General features: G+C 41.3%; 1 protein-coding gene across 3 annotated transcripts in view; it reads right to left on the reverse strand.

Moving 5' to 3' along the window:
• The window catches only part of LOC118384013 (A disintegrin and metalloproteinase with thrombospondin motifs 2-like), a 212830-nt gene that overhangs the window by 119112 nt on the left and 71104 nt on the right, over positions 1–22614 (reverse strand). For all 3 annotated transcript variants that reach the window (XM_052507619.1, XM_052507629.1, XM_052507632.1), the window contains exon 3: positions 21368–21539. In XM_052507619.1, coding sequence (XP_052363579.1) covers positions 21368–21539 — 172 coding nt within the window. The remainder of the gene's footprint in view (positions 1–21367; positions 21540–22614) is intronic.

Consider the following 22614-nt stretch of genomic DNA (forward strand, 5'->3'; position numbering starts at 1 on the left):
CTGAGACTAACGATACCGACAGAATAAGAGTGAATCCTAGATACTAATGACTCGTCTGCAACTGCCGAAACATCTATTTTATAAGAACATGCCTGAATGGTACTCTGAAGTATCCATTCTAACCAAGAAAGACTTCAGGGAAGCAGAGAGACGCTCGGATGAACTTTCCAACAGAAGGACTGACGATTCCAACAGAGATCACGACGACACACTGGGTGTGAATATATACATTGATTGCAATTATTCCCGAATGAGTGAGCATTCATGTGCAAAGGAATAGCATTTCAATTAATATAATTATCAACTGTGTAGCGACTCCTTCTGTTCCTTCCCACCTTTCAGTCCACACCCACTTGCCTTTGTCCGCCAAGCCGCCATATCGGCTGAGCCCACAAGGGAACCTTTCCTATCATTTCCTTGTAACCATATCTACTGTGTTGTTTGTTTATGCATTTCTGTGATGATTTAGTTAGTTAGTAAATAAATGATTAAGACAATTGATGTATGGATGATTCATAGTAAAGGCTGGGTTCGTGCAGATAACCACCATTTTACGACATTTGGAATGAGACTAACGTGAGGTAAAGAATAATTAATTAATTAGAAGACTAATTGATCAGATATTAAAATATCTGAAGAGTTATATTAGGAAAATTATAACTTTGTAATCTGAAGATTTTCCTTGGTGCCCCGACTTCCTAGTTAATTACATTTACATGATTAGTTTAATCACTTAATAATAATTACAGAGAATTTATTTGATTCTGTACAAACAATAGTACGTAAGTATAAACACCATGGGACCACACAGCCGTCATACCGCTCAGGAAGGAGATGCATTCTGTCTCCTAGAGATGAACGTACTTTGGTGCAAAAATTGCTAATCAATACCAGAATAGCAGCAAAGGACCTTGTGAAGATGCTGGAGGAAACAGGTAGAAAATGATCTATATCCAGAGTAAAACAAGTCCTATATCGACATAACCTGAAAGGCCGCTCAGCAAGCCACTGCTCCAAAACCGCCATAAAAAAGCCAGACTGTAAGGGTTTTCTGTATGTGAAGGAGGGTCAGACCAAAATGCGACGTGGCTATTGCGATCCATGTTTAATGAAACAAAGTAAACACGAATCAAATCAAAAACAATAAACATAACACGAAAACCGAAACAGCCTAATACTGGTGCAAAGTAACACAGAGACAGTAACAAGGACAATCACCCACAAAACCCAACACCAAACAGGCTACCTAAATATGGTTCCCAATCAGAGACAATGACGAACACCTGCCTCTGATTGAGAACCATATCAGGCCAAATATAGAACTAGACAAACTAGACATGTAACATAGAATGCCCACTCAGCTCACACCCTGACCAACCAAAACATAGAAACATACAAAGCAAACTATGGTCAGGGTGTGACACAGACTATGGTTTGCAACTGCACATGGGGACAAAGATCATACTTTTTGGGGAAATGTCCTCTGGTCTGATGAAACAAAAATAGAACTACTTGGCCAGAATGACCATCGTTATGTTTGGAGGAAAAAGGGGGAGGCTTGCAGGCCGAAGAACACCATCCCAACCTTGAAGCACGGGGGTGGCAGCATCATGTTGTGGGGGTGCTTTGCTGCAGGAGGGACTGGTGCACTTCACAAAATAGATGGCATCACGAGGAAGGACAATTATGTGGATATATTGAAGCAACAACTCAAGACATCAGTCAGGAATTTAAAGCTTGGTCACAAATGGGTCTTCCAAATGGACAATGACCCCAAGCATACTTCCAAAGTTGTGGCAAAATGGCTTAAGGACAACAAAGTCAAGGTATTGGAGAGGCCATTTTTTATTTCACCTTTTATTTAACCAGGTAGGCAAGTTGAGAACAAGCCATCACAAAGCCCTGACCTCAATCAATCCTATAGAAAAATTGTGGGCAGGACTGAAAAAGCGTGTGCGAGCAAGGAGGCCTACAAACCTGACTCAGTTACACCAGCTCTGTCAGGACGAAAGGGCCAAAATTCACCCAACTTATTGTGGGAAGCTTGTGGAAGGCTACCCAAAGTGTTTGACCCAAGTTAACCAATTTAAAGGCGATGCTACCAATTACTAATTGAGTGTATGTAAACTTCTGACCCACTGGGAATGTGATGAAAGAAATAAAAGCTCAAATAAATCATTCTCTCTACTATTATTCTGACATTTCACATTCTCAAAATAAAGTGGTGATCCTAACTGACCTTAAGACAGTCAATTTTTACTCAGATTAAATGTCAGGAATTGTGAAAAACTGAGTTTAAATGTAATTGGCTGAGGTTTATGTGAACTTCGACTTCAAATGTACATATCATTATTTTTGTTGTGCCTGTTTTGCAAGGTATTGTGGCATTAATAAGTGCCACATATCTGTTTCCAAACAATGTAAAACATTTTGTTTTAGTTAATAAAGCCACACACAAACATGCAGCTCAAAAATCTCAGTGCTTTCCGTGGTGGTGGGGCAGCCAGCAGAAAATATAGAGCATAGGGGTTGGTAATGTTCTCGAGTTGTGCTGTGTTTGGCTCAGTATTCTGTCACTCATGGGGACACTACGTCACTGCAAATTCTACGGGGAGAGCTCAAAAATTCTATCCCCTTTGGTGCTGCCATAGATTTACATTAGAAGTGCCCATCCATGAAGGCTTAAAGTCATTGGCAACAGATAAAATACCATAGCTTTGATTGGACTGATAATGTCAACATCATACTTTCAAAATATTAGCTAGAAAGCATTCATAATCATGAATCAAGTCAAAAATATACTGGCAAATCCTTTTCAATCGTTGTCATATGAAGAACAATTATAGATAAAACGTATTGGTTCTCATCGGCCATTGGACATAAACATTACAAATTGGAAATCGCAAATTCTACAATTAGTGGTTTAGAAGGAATCAGTGGCTAACTGCAAGCTTTGAAAAGTAATCACTATTCTGCTATTCAGTGTAGAGGTTGTGTGGTTCAAGTCTGGGTATAACGGTCTCTTTTCCAAGTTTAAAAAGATAAACATTCACTCGCAACACCATGGTCCAGAAAAGGTTGAATACATTGGCCATGCTGTCAATCCAGCATGACTTCTGACGCATTCAAAACAACTGGAATCTAAGAACTGGGAAATCTCAGACTTAAGTGGGTTCAAAACAACTGGGAACTTGGGAAACAAACGAGCTCTGTCTGGGAAAATACATTTTGAATGGTCATCCAGCTCGGAATTCCAAGTCGGGAACTCCAACCTGAAGATCACTGACATCATGATTCAACCACAGTTTTTTAAACGAGTTCCTAGTTCCCTTGAAAGCACCATAAATCCAGAGAATGTCAGACTTTGATCACAAAGTTTGATGATAAAATGTGTCCACAAGAAGGACCACCTTTTCTGTTAAAGTGAGCACAGCACAACAAGGTGAGTCCAAAAATATATAGTACGCTGCTGCATAAATTATGTAATATGCCAGGGGGATATGTATACTGCAGCTAGGAAAGTAATACGTTGTGTAGTAAGTTGTTAGTAGCCCATGTGCCTCACCTAATAATTTGGTCCCTTTCCCCTTCATAACTTAGCCTACTGTTCTGACTTGGTGGTGCACATGTAGCCTATAGCCTGTTTAAGAGAAATATAATCATTGAGTATTGTAGAGCTTTCATTATTTGCTTATATACCCCCTTTATGTATCGTATGGTTCTGACAAGGTGTACAGGGAGAATACTGCAAGAATGGCCTATGTTCTGAATTCTGTCGCTGTACATTTCGAAAGTGTTGAACAGATAGTTATATTGACAACGTCCGTACTTACTCGCTCATTATTGTCTTAATCGAAATTACGGATTGCCTCTTATCCGCTCATCGTTCCCTTATGCCATAGTTTGTAAATCTCAATTGTCAGTAGAACCACATTTGTTTAAGCAAGTCAGCCATATCAACTATGTTTTTTAAAAAGACAGTAAATGAGGCTAATGAACTGTTTTGCTGCCAGATAAGGCTCTGCTGTTAGCCAGGTGTAGCTGTGGTAAGGATTCACCCCATGGTGCTGAAAAAAAAAGCTCTGCTTTTGGGACCGCTTTATGTAGACCCTACAGTTTGTGGGCACTGTTTGTCACCGTTGTAGTGCAATTAATGTACTGAATAGTGTTGTGTTGTGTATTGGCTGGTTCCATTTTCCCTCAGCATGCATTTGTTTTAATATTCTGAATGTCTACAGAATCCATATGTTGTTCTGAAATATGAAAACAGAAATACTGGACATTTTGAACTCTTATTATGGTGCTGATTTGACAAAATTACAATCATGTCTTGAATTGGACTAATTTTTCTGGTCTCAGTCTTGACTCTGTCTCGATTTGCTCCGGTCTTGAATTAGTCTCGCTTTAGGTCGCAAACACATCGCTGGTGATTCGGGAGTAAAATTAAAACAGAATAATATGCCCCACCAACATTAGACAACTATACTGAAAAACTCAAATTGCTGAAAGAAGTAAATTAAATCAATTAGAAAATTGTCAACGGACAACTAAAATAACAGTGCAGATGGCACTCTTTTGCTAAGTGCAGAGATGTATCATAGGTAATGAATGTGTAACGGACTTCTGAACTTCTACAGACTTTGTGGTGCGGCAAAAAGTTCAGCATACCCCAAATCTCAGGTGGGGTCATATTGGAAAGTCAGCACTAGCAGTAATTATATTGTCATTGATTACATATTTTAACACTATTTTAGATGAACAGCATACCACTTACCATAAAACCCCCATACCATTTAATTACTTTACTTATAATAATTTGGGACAATGGGGACCATCACGTGACAAAAACCTCTAAGGGACCATGACACAACATCCTAAGAATATCCTAAAAACAACCTCAGGGTCAAACCGGGAACTATAAAAAGGTCCCACAGAGAATGTTCCCTTGGGACCATCATGCAAAGGACAATCACCAGACCTCAACCCAATTGAGATGGTTTGGGATGAGTTGCACCGCAGAGTGAAGGACAATCACCCGACCTCAACCCAATTGAGATGGTTTGGGATGAGTTGCACCGCAGAGTGAAGGACAAGCAGCCAACAAGTGCTCAGCATATACTGTATGGGAACTCCTTCAAGACTGTTGGAAAAGCATTCCAGGTGAAGCTGGTTGTGATAATGCCAATAGCGTGCAAATCTGTCATCAAGGCAAACTTTGAAGAATCTCAAATGTTAAATATATTTCTGGGTACTACGTGTAACAATAAGGCCAATGGAAGAACTGGGGCATTTTTATCTTCCAGGAATTGTGTCCAGATCCTTGAGACATGGGGTCAAGGGGTTATCGTGCTGAAACATGAGGATTGACGGCAGATGAATGGCACGACAATGAGCTTCAGCATCTCGTTACGGGACCTCTGTGCGTTCGGGAGAGGCGAAGGTCGAGAGCCACGCGCCCTCCGAAACACGACCCCGCCAAGCTGCACTGCTTCTTGACACACTGCTCGCTAAACCCAGAAGCCAGCCGTACCAATGTGTCGGAGTGAACACCGTACAACTGGCGACTCGTGTCAGCGTGCATGCGTTCGACCCGCCACAAGGTGTCGCTAGAGTGCGATGTGATCTCGGCCGGCCAAATTCTTCCCTAATCCGGACGACGTTGGGCCAGACCCTATGGCCTCATGGGTCTCCAGGTCTGTGACACAGCGCGGGATTGACCCCGGGTCTGTAGTGAGGCCTCTAGCACTGCGATGCACCCGGGAGGTCTAGATTGTCCTTATGTCCGGAGCACAAGGTGCACCTGGTCCTTCTGTAGCTCAGTTGGTAGAGCATGGCGCTTGTAACGCCAGGGTAGTGGGTTCGATTCCCGGGACCACCCATACGTAGAATGTATGCACACATGACTGTAAGTCGCTTTGGATAAAAGCGTCTGCTAAATGGCATATATTATTATTATATTATTATATGTGTTATTTTATAGTTTTGATGTCTGCACTATTATTAAGCAATGTGGAAAAAAGTAAAAAATAAGAAAAACCCTGGAAAGAGTAAGTGTGTCCAAACCTTTGACTGGTACTGTATATGAATAAATTAACATAAAGGAGTGGAACTGGGCTGCAAACAATGTTCCCTCTAACACTATCAACGCTTCGTTCTGCTGTGGAAATTGTTACCGAATCAATGCAATATTAGCCATTTTTAATATAACATACCGAAACAAAACAAACTAAGAAAGATTTAATGTGAAAAACTAAATGTGCAAGAGATTTACTTTTAGACAAAGCGCATTGGAGTAGGATTCTATTGCATTGACAAGCATGATTCAGGCCCACACTCCAGTCTACTCAGACCTGTGCGCTATAACCAATCAGAGCTGTGTCCACTTAAAGTGGATGCAGCCTCAGTGTTCACAGTAAGCGCATGCTGGATGTTGCACAGCATTTTCACAACGTTCAAGTTTGTGCTCAGCAGAACTGGAATTTTCTCAGGGCCTCATTTTTTTTTTTTTGAGGGAACATTGGCTGCACCGTCTAGACTGTCTCATTAATTACTGTTGTTGTCAAGTTCTGTTGGATAATTCGACAAGTGTGTCAATAGCAGGATAACCTCGGAGACTTGGCTCAACAGGCTTGGCTCTAGATTACACCTATCTAATCATAGTTTACATTGTTTGCGAGATCAGACATAACATCACTATAATACGAGTATTCAATTTTGGAAGTTGCTTTCATTTCAGCTCATCTAATTTGTAAACATTTAAACTGTATTAAATTACGCATTTTTTTTTTCAATTCCACAAAAAAAATGAACACCCATCAAATTGAAAGTGATCTTTCTTCTCTTTCTTGTGATGTAAGTGTTGACAAGATATGGTAAATCCCAGACGAAGCTTTAGAGTTCCTGTAGATGCAACGGGAAGACAATGTATTCCATTGAGCCCATTTCAGCCATTACTGGGGTATGACTGACAGGTCATTACAAACATTTCCGCGTTCATAACGTTAATGTAATGGGAAAAAATGACAGGCACAAGCAAGTATGAAAGAGTCGCAGGAGTAAAACGAAAGCAATCAATCTCGTGAGATATAAGTGACAAGTGGATTTGGCACCTCTCAAACACGGGAAATAGACGGCTGAAAAAGACTGATCCTCAGGTGGGCAGGGCATGCACGTTGACACACACACACACACACACACACACACACACACACACACACACACACACACACACACACACACACACACACACACACACACACACACACACACACACACACACACACACACACACACACACACACACACACACACACATCCTTGCTTAGTCACAACTCTATACTAAAACCCTTACATCACCTGGCCCAAAGGGAAGGGATCACTGCCACTACCCGGAGTGGGTTCAGCAGGACGCAACGTTTCGGAATGTTCAGATAGAACTATGCTATGTAGAACAAACATGCCTCTCTGACTTGTTGAATAAGGAATAACGTCCGCTCTATTCGTGGAATTTCTATCCTCAAAGTTCAAGAATGTTTTGCAACTGAACGTGGCCTACATGCAAACATTTGGTTGCGCAGAAAGAAAGGAAAAGGGATAGCAAACAATTTATGAGTAAATACCTTTTGCCACTACACTATACCTGAGTTAATGTGGACCCAGTGACTCAGACTTGACCACTTGGACCAGGAGTCAAGCACTGGGACTCAGACTTCAGCCATAGAGACTTGTGACTAGACTCGTGACTCGACAGGGAACTTGGAAGTCGGAACTCGATTCAGACTCGAGGTTTAGTGACATAACTATATCACTAAGCGAAACAGTCATTAGCTCCCGTTCAAAGTCACTATCCCCATTCTATTTTTGGACAGCAATGTGACTGGGGCATCTGTGGAAGGTTGATAGCAAAGGCAATGACACAACCAAGTGATAGAGGTGCGACCAACACTACTTTTCCAATTCTTTGAGGCACCATCTCTGCGCTTGTGATAGTGTCTGTTTGAATTGTATGTAATGTTCTATATCTATATAGGCTAAATTCAGTGGTGTGTATTCATGGAGGCCAAGGGAAACCACGCTTCCCCAAATATTTGACCAAATGAAATAATTTATCTTTGGTCTCTCTCTGTGTTTTCAAAACGTTCTCAACTGTGGGATGTCCTGGTGCAGCCAGTTACATTTTATTCAATTTTTTACTTTAGTTATTTTTGTAAATATTTTCTTAACTCTATTTCTTGAACTGCATTGTTGGCTTGTAAGTAAGCATTTCAAATAAGGTTGTTGTATTTTGTTGTATTCGGTGACAAATGCAATTATTTTGATTTGATACGAACGAATGGGTTATAGAGCAAACTATGCAATTATCACAACACAGGTTGTAATATTTCTTTTTTCCTGGCTTGTCTTGGCGTCCTCAGTGATTTTACGTTAGCACTCGCTAAATTAGGACTTTATATGGGAGATCATTCCTATATACTCTATTCTAATATATGTTTGTCAGATTTCTGCTGTTGCGAAGAGAACAGAATATTATGCAGGAAAATAATTTGGTATGACATGGCTATATATGTTTGTACATAGAAGTCAGTGATTCATGTTGATGATAAGTGAATGAGGCAATACAAATGGGAAGTGACTAAAATGAAAGGGCATTTAGTTGACTAAAATGGCCCACCGTTTCATCATTTTAACTATAACTACACTAAATTATTATTCAAATGGCAAAAATGTGACCAAGACTCAATGATGTTTTAGTCAAAATGTGCCAGAATTAACCCTGGTGTGTGATTGAGACCTCTGCTCATTACTGGTGCTCTCTTTTTGTTTGAAGCTGGCAGGTGAGTGTGTGCACACACATTCGATCAGTCTACTCCATAACTTCTGATAACAAATAAAGGAGAGAGAGAGAGAACAAGTGTGTGAGTTTCCATAGGAACGCCGAGTTAAGATCTCAGGAAGGAGACAACTAGTAGAGTAACAAAGACCACCACCCACTGTCACCTGGCGCACACACACACACACACACACACGCACACGCACACGCACACACACACACACACACACACACACACACACACACACACACACACCGTGTTGCTTTCTGAAACTGTGTGTTTGTAATGAAGTGTCACACCCTGATCTGGTCACCTGTCCTTGTGATTGTCTCCACCCCCTCCAGGTGTCACTCACTATCCCCAGTGTATATTGTATATATCCCTGTGTTTCCTGTTTCTCTGTGCCAGTTCATCTTGCTTGCCAAGTCAACCAACGGTTTTCCTTGCTCCTATTTTTCCCAGTCTCTGTTTGTTTCTAGTCCTCCTGGTTTCAACCTTTGACTGTCCTGACTCCGAACCCTCCTGCCTGTTCTGACTACCAGCCTGCCTATCCCCTTGTACTGTTTTTTGGACTCGGATCTGGTTTAAGGTTTAAGGCGTTTAAGGTTCTGTTTAGTCATTAACTCCAAATGTTTTAAGGTTAGGGTTAGGTTTCGGCATTATCTCTGAATTATTAATGTTTTAACTCAGAATGGTTAAGGTAAGGGTTAAGGTTTGGGATAGGATTAAAACTAAAATATTAAAAACAACTTTCTATCACTGGATTTGAAGACGCAACCTTTTGAACCAGATGCTTACACCCATCTGCCATCCCCATCCACAATGCCCTCGCAAAACTGATACCTACTTGAAGGTAACAGTGCTCAGTGTTGCCCCCTAGTGGATGGTTTCCACGTCATCTCCCGACGTCCTGAGACATGGGTGGACGTCTCATACTCACTTGTATCATGGATGACCTGCCTGGTATCTTTCCCTTTTACTTACTTCTCACCCCATGTCCGTCCTACCGTCTCTCCATCCTGACACTGTACGCTGATAAGTAAGGGACATTTTAATGTATTCATTTATAATCAATCAATCATTTATTCAGATCTGCTGCACAAGGTCTACTTTACGACCTGCCGATTAATAAATTACTTATTAATTAATTTCCTGGACACAGACAGTCAGTGTATTGGCCAGCTAAATTTAGCCTTTTGTTCCGTAGCTGACAGAGAGAGAGAGAGAGAGAGAGAGAGAGAGAGAGAGAGAGAGAGAGAGAGAGAGAGAGAGAGAGAGAGAGAGAGAGAGAGAGAGAGAGAGAGAGAGAGAGAGAGAGAGAGAGAGAGAGAGAGAGAGAGAGGGAAGGAGACTGATTGGTTTTTCACACCATAAGCTGTGGAAAAGGTGTGAATCAATGTCCTAAGTGGAGAGAGCAAGCTGTATTATTGATGTGGCACATTCATCAATTAATCACTGCTGTTGGAAATCTCTGGATTACCTTCATTTCACCAGGCAGACAGAGGATCATATATCTCTACCTGTCTCATCTCTATCTCCCTCTCTCTCTTTTCTGACTATATTTGGACTGTTTCTTCCCGACCTCTTCATTTTCCCTGATCTGTCTCTCCGCCTCTCCTCCCTTTGTGACGTAACAATCTTCTGTGCTTTCCCTCACCTCCCCTCTTTTTATTCGCCTTTGACTCCTTATTCTCTCACACTCTTTTGTTTCATCCCTCTTTCTCCTTCTCTGTATCTTTCCCTCCATCCCTCATTCTATCTGTGGGTAACATCAGGACAGTGTCCAGTCGGAGCTGTCTGGGGGAGAGTGGTGTGGTGTGCAATGTTTTGGTCCAGGGGAGTCATGTGTGTGTGTGTGTGTGTGTGTGTGTGTGTGTGTGTGTGTGTGTGTGTGTGTGTGTGTGTGTGTGTGTGTGTGTGTGTGTGTGTGTGTGTGTGTGTGATGTGCAGTGCTGTTTTGTTCAGGGGACTGAGACATGCACAGACAGATGGACCACCACAGGGCTTTTTCCCCAAAATCCTCCTCACCTGGACTGGGCTCACTCACACCACAGAAATATACCTATAGGTCTATATTTCACATGCAGATGGTCAATTCTGGATGTACTGTCGTAGAATAAATCCATTAAACAGTTAAACGTAACTAAATGTGATCTAAAACATAATCTACATAATCCCCAAAGGTGATTATTTATCATGAGTGGGCCATAAACAACAACTACCAATGCTGCAAGAAAGGAACAAATCTAAACTTTCTGGTAAAAATAATTATAAATTGCTGAGGTGTAGTAACTTTTGAAGACACAAGCTCAAGTACACAGTACAAAAATTATTTTAAAAAATATGAATACATGAAATCAATTTATAAAACGACTAAGATTTCACCTTCCTTATAACTGTAAAATACGTATTTTGTATTTGTTTGCGTTAAAGAAAATGTGCATATTTCTAAAAGACTCTCTTGATCAAAACCTCTGCCCCCACCGCCACACGTCACACAGTGCTCGAGCATGGCTTGCTGAACTCGTTAGGAACTTGCTTTTTGCCTAAATTGTTTTATATTACTTTGATGAAGTTGGCTACAAATCCATCTCTGAAAGCGCTAGAGTTACAAAACCACACTCTGCTGCTTCGCTACAATGTAAGGATTGCTTTGTCAGTGATGAAGGGTTCAGCCGGGAGTTGATAGATAGTCAGAGGAGCCAATTACATTTTTATTTTACCTTCAATTAACTAAGTCAGTTAAGGACAAATTATTATTTACAAAGTTGACCTAGAAACAGCAGGTTAACTGCCTTGTTCAGGGGCAGAACGACAGACTATTATCTGGTCAGCTCTGGGATTTGATCTAGCAACCTTTCGGTTACTGGTCTAACACTCAACCCATTAGGCTACCTGCCACCCCATTAAAAAGGTAGGAGGGACATACCATTTAGATCTACGGTGTCCACAGATCGATTTATAATCTAAAATGTCAGTCGGAACCGGTACCAGAACCATGCAGGTCCCTTAAACAGGAGACTTTACATCTGATGTGATTCTACAGGACAGACCAAGGTGGCATTGAGACTGGTGAACTTGGTGCTGTTTCTCAGACAGTGCAGTGATGTGCAGTGTGTACTCGGTAGAGAGGAGATTCAGGAACACTTGGAGGACAAATGGTCTATTTAATGCTAAAAGTATAACCAGCCCTTCTTCAGGGCTTCCATATGAAGGACAAAAGCCAAAAATGTGTTGCTTCTATTATTTGCAAAAACTAAGCTTTTTTATTTAATTCCATTTGTCTACCAAGTGTTTCTGAATCTGCTCGCTACCTCAGCTTGCTCCTCAATTCATGCACCTTGGTTGGAAAGTGAGGAAGTGGCAGGGATCCCGCCCCTTTGGGTCATGTGATGTAAGGGTTTCAGCATAGAGTTGTGACTAAGGATGCGTGTGTTTGTGTGTGTGTGTGTGTGTGTGTGTGTGTGTGTGTACGTGCGTGCGTGCGCATGTGCGAAGTAAAACAAAACATGTTGACTCACCCTACTTGCAGACTAGTTGAACTCCAATGCCATCCTCCTCTCCTTCATGTTGGCAAAACGTCCTATGGATCTGTCATACAGTGCAACCTTTGTTGTCATAGGCTAACTAGCTAAAATGCTTGCTAGACTAACTTCCTCGCATGGGCAACAATGAACCAGTTTAGATAGCTAGCTAGGTAGTTAACATTAGCCTAATTGGCTACATATTGAACTTTAATCATCTCGTGCCAGTGGCACATGGTTAGATCAGAATTGCGGTTATAATAATATTAATAAAAGTCAAAACCACAAGTCCAAATCCCCATCTCCATCCATGGGCGATTTAGTAAACTAGCTACTGCAGGACATCAACACAAGCAGACCAGAAACAGACATTTTTTGGAATTGTATGTTTTCCTTAGGAAGAGATTTGATTGGTGTGAAGCCAAATCCAAACTGGCCTCCCTTAGGGGGGGTTTGGCTGCACAAGGACAACCCAGAGTTGAGAACATTTTGAAAACAGAGAGACAATTCGTCACTGAATTCAGCATATATATTATATATTGCACATATTACATACAAAACAAACAGACACGAACACAAGAGCAGAGATGGTGCCTGAAAGTATTGGAAAAGTAGTATTGGTTGCACCTCCATCACTTGGTTGTGTCATTGCCATTGCTATCAACCAATCTGCTACCACAGATGTCCAAAAGTAGAATGGGGATAATGACTTTGAACGGGAGCTAATGACTGTTTCGCTCAGTGATGTAGTCGAGTCACTAAACCTCGAGTCCAAATCGAGTCCCAAGTTCCCTGTGCTCAAGTCCACGTCCGAGTCACCAAAGGTCGAGTCGTGTCGAGTCACGAGTCTCTATGGCTGAAGTCCGAGTCCTGGTCCAAGTCTGAGCACTGGGTCCACATGAACTCAAAATAAAGTTATTTACCCAGTCAGATATAGTGTAGTGGCAAGAGGAATTTAGTAATACATTGTCTGCTGTCACTTTTCCTTTATTTCTGTGCCAATAAATGTTTGCATATAGGCCACGTTCAGTTGCAAACTATTATTGAACATTGCGGATAGAAATTCCATGAATAGAGCAGACGTTAATCCTTATTCAACAAGTCAGAGAGGCATGTTTGTTCTACATAGCATATTTCTATCTGAACATTCCAAAACACTGCATCCTGCTGAACCCACTCCAGGTTTTTAGCTATAGCTAGCTAATGAGGTAACATTACTGAATCAGGTGTCGTCTAAACAAATGGTTAATGGTCTGGGGTAACACCAAATTTGGATCGTCCATCTGTAGATGCTCTACAGACTATCAGTAACATTTCAACTAACTATCTACTAACCCTAACCCTAACCTTAACCCTTATCCTAACCCTAAGCGTAACCCTTAAAGGCTTTGCATGGTCAATACAATCTGCAGAGGCCGTACAGCTTTTACTGTGACGCGGCCATTCATACTTTTTGCACTTAGGGGAGCTGTCATATGCATCCAATAAATTGGTCTGCACTGCACCGCTCATAGTGATTCAGGGCTAATCGTTATAGCCATCCGGCTAATTACAAGCAACGGGCTAAACAACCTAACCTTTTCTGAGATGTTGACGTCCATGCTTGACATAGGAGCTCAGCCAAGACAGCGTGAAGTTAAAAGGCTGCACTGTTTTCCCCGCCTGCATCTCCATCCCGAATCTCCTCATTGCCCCCCAGCAAAATAGGCCTACATTTAGGCTATACGTATAATGCTTGTACGGATGTCAACCCCAATACATGTTCATGTCATCAATTAATTTAATTACAGTTTTAAAAAACTACTTTGACTACCACCACCGATTTCTGTATGCTAGCTATGGTACCAGATTAAGATCCTGAGAGGTGCAATGCTCTAAGGCACTGCCTCACAGTGCTAAAGGTGTCACTACAGACCCGGGTTCGATCCCGGGCTGGATCACAACTGGCCGTGATCAGGAATCCCATAAGGAGACGCGCAATTGGCCCAGCGTTGTGAGGAGAGGTTTTGGAGGGTTTGGCTGGGGTAGGCCGCCATTGTAAATAAGAATTTGTTCTTATCTGACTTGAAAAATAAAATACAAATTTATACAAATGGGAGTTAGCATTTAGCGGTCAAATTTTCAAAACCTGAAAAGAGACGATTTCTACAAGTTATGCAGAAAAACAGCCAAATATATCCAAATCGGATTTGTGACTCGATTCAGGAAACTAGGCATATGTCGCAAGTGACAACTTCACAGGAGAGCCGTTGGAACGTAAAAAAATATTTTTTTTTATCAAAATTATTTTTGGGGCAGAAATGCCTTCCCGAACGTGAAATTTCATGTGCCTTAATAACAAACTTGTATGCAATCTGTAAATACGTATAAAGTTGTAAAATTACAAGCCTTGTTGGTTAAGCTACAGAAAAAGTGAGCAACCTTCCCACTAGCCATAATTGGCTGAGATAATGAGTGGGCTGAGTTGAGTTCTGAGATGAGTTCTGCCATATAGAGGGCTTCTGTCTATTTGAGCTCGTCAGTCTGTGTTGGTAATCTTGTCGAACATTGCTTTTTTTAATGTATTGTGTAGTGGAGCTGCTTAAGTGTTGTTCTCCACTTTCTGGAAGATCAAGTTTTGAAATCAGTGGAATTAGAGTATGATAGCTAAAGAGATGGAGAAAACTCCTCTCTCCAGATTACATCTTCAAACTAAGGGCAACCGTGGTATGGCATTCCTGACAGGGAGACACGTCCATCATGCATGATGATGTAAACAGATAAGATAGTCTAGCGTTAGCTATCTACATTTTCAGATATTACATGTTTCTAATTTTGACAGAAAGTAGTTTCATTTCAAGCTAAAGTGTACTGTTAGCTAGTAAGCCATATTCATGCAGGTTAGTAACGACATGATTTGGCACTGTGTTCATTGTTGTTTAACTAGCTCATGTTATCCGACTTGCTCGTTAGCAAACGTTACGTGTGTGAACTTACTCCTTGTTTACATAGCTAGGTTCATTGTTTACCTAACTAGCTAGCTATATATCTTAAGATAAATTGTACTGTTAGCTAGCTAGCTAACATTAGCTAGCTGGCTCCCTAGCTGACGTTATTATTCGTAACCCAGAGCTATTTGCTTTTCTGGTTAGAGACAAATGTTAGCTATCTAACATTGAACCTGGTTGGTTAGCTCCCATCACTGTGGCATTGTTGCCACTGTTCATTGTTGTTTAACTTCTTCGAGATAGGGGGCGCTCTTTTAATTCTTGGATAAAAAACGTTCTCGTTTTAAACAAGATATTTTGTCACAAAAAGATGCTCGACTATGCATGTATCTAACTGAGAATCCTCATTGAAAACATCTGAAGTTCTTCAAAGGTAAATTATTTTATTTTAATGCTTTTCTTGTTTTTGTGAAAATGTTGCATGCTGAATGCTAGGCTTAATGCTATGCTAGCTATCAATACTCTTACACAAATGCTTGTTTAGCTATGGTTCAAAAGCATATTTTGAAAATCTGAGATGACAGTGTTGTTAACAAAAGGCTAAGCTTGAGAGCAAATATATTTATTTCATTTCATTTGCGATTTTCATGAATAGTTAACGTTGCGTTATGGTAATGAGCTTGAGGCTATAAATAGGATCCCGGATACGGATTGCTCGTCAAAACAGGTTAACTAGCTAACGTTAACTGGCTGGCTCATTAGCTAAGGTTGCGCGACAGGTGTACAACACCTGTTGAATATGGCCGGTGTCAGTAAACGTCTGCAAAAAAGCATAATGAAATTGTTGCCAGCAGAGCTGGTTAGGCTGGTTTCATGTTAACCAATCATCGGCCAGAGCGTCAAGTGTGCGCTCCGAGTGCAAAACGAGATGGGTGGGGCTAAGGCTTAAGAGGGTGTGAACGATGCTGAATGGGTGTAGACAAAGAAGAGCTCTTCACTAGATACCAAAACATTCAAAGGCCATTTTCTCAAAAGTGAGTTTACAAGTTGATCACTTTAAAAGCAGAATTACTTTCCCATTTTCCTCAAATGCAGTGTATGATATACCATTTTGTAGCTCTGAGTCTCTACTGTTATCCAATGTACAAAACACAATTTCTAATTTTGCTGCATAAGACCGAATTAGCAATCACATTGTGGGCCTGTTACAATACATCAATCATGACGGATTTTACCAATATACACTTTGTTAGATCAGATTTGTTGAGTGTGTGCCAATCCAGCGTCCTTCTATCCCCCATGGTATGCATTCCATTAACCTCTTTACCACATCTATCCCCATTACATCTCCTTCAAGGAGTTCAAACTCATTTTCATGTCAATTCGATGTATCAAAGGAGTTTTTTATTTGTGAACTTGTTCTGATAGCCTTTCTTAAAAATTGTCCATTTTTGTTGTCAAGGAAGTTGTCAAGGAAGCGAGCTTGTGTTTATACAGGATGTACTGCCCCCACCTACTGTCAACCAATCATGTCAATGTGGAGCTATACGGAGTTATGCATAGCCCTCCGCATTGTTAGAAAACTTGGGAGGTACACGGCATCGCCTTACAGAGCTCGATTTGGCCTCCGCAAGCCTCCGGAGGCTCCACAATTGCTCCGTACAGAGCCTCTGGAACACATTACCGAATCAAGCATACATTGGCTTTTATCCTAACCCTAGCCCTAACCTTAACCCTTATTCTAAACCTAAATCTAACTGTAACCTTAGCAAGCAGTTGCTTATCAACAGATAGTTTGTTGGTAGTATGGAAAATCTAGACTTTTCAAAATAAAGTGCGACCCGGTCCGCATTGTAACCTATTTTTAAAACGGCCCACGATACTGCTTTATTAATGTAAAATGCGGGTTGCCAATGCACACAACATATCGCTGGTATTATGGTTCATATCTTTTCAATGGTCAGGCCTTGAATCAAGCTGTTTTCTCGAAGGAAAAGAGAGAGACTAGGCTACAATGGCTACAGAGCCTGCCTATGAAATGCAGTTGGGAAAGTGGGAGGGTTAAGCGAGACTACAAATTCAAAGAGTACTTTTCTATACTCACAGAAGAGAAAAACATAGCTAGACAGTTGTTTTAATATTAAACTCAATGCTTCGATTGTTTAACATTTTGTAAAGCAGCTTGTGTTTATTAACCAGGCAAAGGGTAGCTAACTAGAAGGCTGGCGGTGACAGGTTAGCTACGTGGAAGCAAGAGAATCACCTGCACGATGTCTATAATCAGAGGTGGAGCCAGAGTAGAGTCTGTCTGCCTGTCTGCAAACACTCATCGGTTGCTCCCAGCAGCTCGCCAGCTGATGTAGGATGTGTGTGCCGGGTATGGCGTTTCCTTCCCACTGCTGAACAGAATTACGCTGTGCATCTGTGCTGATAATATTCATTGTGCTTACCACTGAAAATCTGTGAATCTCGCCAAAAGCCAAAAACATTATTCCTACATTTTCTAGGCATCGATCAAACCAAGAGCAAAATCATGGCTCCTGTCTCTTTAAGCTGCTATGCTGATTGGCTGAACAATAACACAGCCCCCTTGGCTGAGGTCATGATTGATTGACCTCAAGGTGCCAAATCAATCATGGTGATTGGACAACCACTTCTCTTATCACAGAACAGAAGCCCAAGACCTCCATCCAGGGGAGTCACCAGAGTTTCAGAACATTCCGGGTCTTTGAAAATTATTTTACATGACTGGAGACATTATAATAATATTTTTTAACACCACACAAATGACTGAAATTAAAGGCTAATAAAAATGAACAACCCTGTCTTAAATGAAACCAATAGCATAGGCAAAGAAAAGAGTGGAGACAGATTGTTCAGATTGATTTTGAAATATTGCAAAATGCTGCCTACTGTTCATTGACAACTTCAACAATCAGCTGTTTGATATTTGCATTTAGTTTGCTTTGTATGTTTCTATGTTTTGGTTGGTCAGGGTGATCTGAGTGGGCATTCTATGTTGGATGTCTTGTTTGTCTATTTCTATGTCTGGCCTGATATGGTTCTCAATCAGAGGCAGGTGTTAGTCATTTCTCTGTTTGGGAACCATATTTAGCATGTTTATCTGTGTGTTTGTGGGGGATTGTTCCTGTCTCTGTGTTTTGTACCAGATAGGGCTGTTTTGGGGTTTCCACGTTTATTGTTTTGTAGTGTTTATCTTTTTGTTATTAAACATGAATCAAAGAAACCACGCTGCATCACCTTGCATCGCCTCTTTCATTTTCTTGCCATGGGAAAAAGCTATTGAACTTCTGTGGCTAAATGATGCTTTCTGGTGTAGTATTTTCATTATTTAATTTATTTCTGTACATACAGACAGGATCAATTATATAATTTGGCATACCTTTAAATTGATCGGCAGCTAAAAAAATATTCCATGCTCTGTGCTCTCCCTAAAGCCAAATAATCAACAAATCACTACCATTCAAATGTTTGTGGTCAGTTAGAAATGTCCTTGTTTTTGAAATACAAAAAATAATTGTCCTTTAAAATCACATCAAATTGATCAGAAATACTTTGTTATGTTATAAATGAATATTGTTGTTGGAAACGGCAGATTTTTTTAATGGAAAATCTACATAGCCATGAGGCCCAACGCTGTGTACTACTCCTTTCACAGAACAGTGAAACTGGCTTAGGAGGCCCCAGTGCACAACTGAGCAAGGGGACAAGTACATTAGAGTGTCTAGCAGACCATCACAACCTCAACTGGCAGCTTCAAAATAGTACCTGCAAAACACCAGTCTCAACATCAACAGACTCCGTGATGCTTGCCTTCTAGGCAGTGTTGCAAAGAAAATCCATATTTCAGGCTGGCAAAAAAAAGAAAAGATAGAGATGGGCAAAAGAACACAGAACTAGTCAGACAAACTTGCCTAGAAGGCCTCATCCCGGAGTCACATCATTTTGTCATTCCATAAAATTATGGCATCGATCAAAAAGAATAACAGTAAAACAATAGTAGGCTATATACATGGGGTGCCAGTACCTCAGTAAAGGATCTTGTGAATATGCTGGAGGAAACAGGTACAAAAGTATCTATATCCACAGTAAAATGAGTCCTCAATGTGCTGAGGAGGGACTGGTGCACTTCTAGATGGCACCATGAGGGAGAAAAATGATGTGGATATTTTGGTAAGGTATTGGAGGACCTCAATCCTATAGAAAATGTGTGGGCAGGTTAGTCAAGGTCATTTGTTACCTGTAGGTAGAACAGTTTTGACCCAAGTGATGCATAGAAATAAACTTATTCTGACATTTACAGTGGTGATTGACCTAAGAAAAACTAGGATTAAATGTCAGGAATTGTGAAAAACTGAGTTTAAATGTATTTGGCTAAGGTATATGTAAACTTCTGAGTGTAAAACCAATTGGGGTCATGAGTTGACAAAAAATGGTCAGTTTGACACCAAATTATGCAGTGGATTTCCGCACGTTGGCAGCAGGAAGCATCTTCGATATGTTCCTGCACGGCATCTCAGAGGAAATCATTCAGGGAGCTGACCCAAAACTGGAGTTGTCTGTATCCATCCAGGGCTGACCCAAGCTCATTCAGCTGACCATTATTTTATATCAAATCAAACCACTGCAATGTTGTCATTTTCATTCCAGGCTGACCACAAAATCATTCAAATCAAACTTTATTTGGGCTGAGACATTACTGTGAAATCATTCAAGCCCTTAACCAACACAGGTTCAAGAATGAAAAATGATTGACCAAATAAACAAAAAAAAATTATAAAAAGTAAAATAACAGTAACTAGGCTGAGTACCGAAAATCATTCCTGTAGGTAGGGGTAAAGTGACTATGCATAGATAATAAACAGCGAGTAGCAGCAGTGTAAAACCAATTGGGGCGCATTCAGTTGACAAAAAATGTTTGACACCATCGCAGCAGCGCAAAATATTCAGGGCTGACCCAAAATCATTCAGGGCTGACCCAAAATCATTCAGGGCTGACCCAAAATCATTCAGGGCTGACCCAGAATCATTCAGGGCTGACCCAAAATCATTCAGGGCTGAACCAAAATCATTCAGGGCTGACCCAAAATCATTCAGGGCTGAACCATTCAAATCATTCAGGGCTGACCCAAAATCATTCAGGGCTGACCCAAAATCATTCAGGGCTGACCCAAAATCATTCAGGGCTGACCCAAAATCATTCAGGGCTGACCCAAAATCATTCAGGGCTGAACCAAAATCATTCAGGGCTGACCCAAAATCATTCAGGGCTGACCCATCATTCAGGGCTGACCCAAAATCATTCAGGGCTGACCATTCAAAATCATTCAGGGCTGACCCAAAATCATTCAGGGCTGACCCAAAATCATTCAGGGCTGACCCAAAATCATTCAGGGCTGACCCAAAATCATTCAGGGCTGACCCAAAATCATTCAGGGCTGACCCAAAATCATTCAGGGCTGACCCAAAATCATTCAGGGCTGACCCAAAATCATTCAGGGCTGACCCAAAATCATTCAGGGCTGACCCAAAATCATTCAGGGCTGACCCAAAATCATTCAGGGCTGACCCAGAATCATTCAGGGCTGACCCAAAATCATTCAGGGTTGACCCAAAATCATTCAGGGCTGACCCAAAATCATTCAGGGCTGACCCAAAATCATTCAGGGCTGACCCAAAATCATTCAGGGCTAAAGCCCCGAAAGCCCGGTCCTGGTGATGTCCATGCCTCCATCTCACACATAAAAGTATTGGTATGACTGCAGTCTCATCTTCCTACAATACATTGAATAGCAGAAATAGACAGTGTTTAATAAACTGCAACAAAGGAGCTTGTGAAAACTGGAATTTCACATTTCCTAACACCCCAACATGAACCACACATCGCTGAGAATTACATTGCTCTGCCATTTGCACACAGAATCCATACAAGCGCACACATAAACACAACCATGTACTGTACAAACCCAGTTTTGAAGTGCTAGTCTGTGGTTGAGTATGTGGTTGAGTATACAGTCGGTATATGACAGATTGGAAAGCAGTAAGTAAGTAACCAATCACAGACCTCTAGAGTGGTAGTCTGCCGCGAGGCCGCTGACGGGCATTTTCTTCACAGAGGAGGATCGGTAGACGATGTGTTGACGCCCTCCTCCTCCCTCCTCCTCCCCCATCACTCCATTCCCCCTCTCCACCGGCTCGATGAAGAACTCCTCCTCTTCTGTCCTGATCATACCAGCCTGGGAGAGAGCACGAGAGAGAGAGAGGAGAGAAGTAGGGAGAGTTTGTCAGATATTCTATTTTAGTACAATGCATAATAATAAGGACATAAAAACATATTACGCCCGGTTTGGGATCTCGCCCACTCATCCCATTTTCTTGAAAACTTTCCCCCAGCTAAAAGCCTATTAAATCCATGTAACTGGCTAAAACCTCTCTTCTCCTCTCCTGGGTGTGGGGAGCAGGGGATAGACCACAGCCTCACAATAATTGAAGAGAGAGATGGAGATGGAGACAGTGTTAATGTTGGCATCAATTATAAATTCAGTTTTATGATTAAAATGCCTTTTAGTCTTTAGTCACATTATAGTGGCTTGGCTACAGGTTAAACAATTTAGGAATACAGCTTTTTTCTCCCCATCATAACCTTGGGATGGGGGTAAATAACAGTAATTCCCTTAACAAATGGAGAATCTGCCCTTTCCAACCATTCCAGAAATATTACTGCAATATTCAGGAAATAGCAAATAGCATTAAAATGTCCCATTGGAAAAAAATAACTGCACTCGCCCTCTGCGAGTGCGGCAACACAACATAAAGCTTCTGATGCGATCAAAGCAAAAATAACCTACAAGAAAGCAAGAGTAACAATATTGTTTCTCGTCTACGTTTGTTACAATTGAAGTGTCCTGGCTCATCAGTTCAAAAGACTGACGATTGACTGAAGTGACCGTTATAGTTATTGTTGAAATTAACACTGGCGAGATAGATAGAGAGAGAGAGGGAGAGGGAGAGGGGAGAGGGAGAGAGGGAGAGAGAGAGAGAGAGAGAGAGAGAGAGAGAGAGAGAGAGAGAGAGAGAGAGAGAGAGAGAGGAGAGGGAGAGGGAGAGGGAGGGGAGAGGGAGAGAGGGGAGAGAGAATGACACATGGTATCAGAGCCACCGTAGCAGGAAATAAGTTTGTCCAGGTCGAAATCCTGCTCTAATATTCCCTGTCAGCAAATTCCCCTAACCTGCTCCCCATTCTGACACCCACCCACACACACACACACACACACACACACACCACACACACACACACACACACACACACAC

This window comes from Oncorhynchus keta, chromosome 4 (assembly GCF_023373465.1).
Source record: "Oncorhynchus keta strain PuntledgeMale-10-30-2019 chromosome 4, Oket_V2, whole genome shotgun sequence".
In the NCBI taxonomy this organism is placed as follows: domain Eukaryota; kingdom Metazoa; phylum Chordata; class Actinopteri; order Salmoniformes; family Salmonidae; genus Oncorhynchus; species Oncorhynchus keta.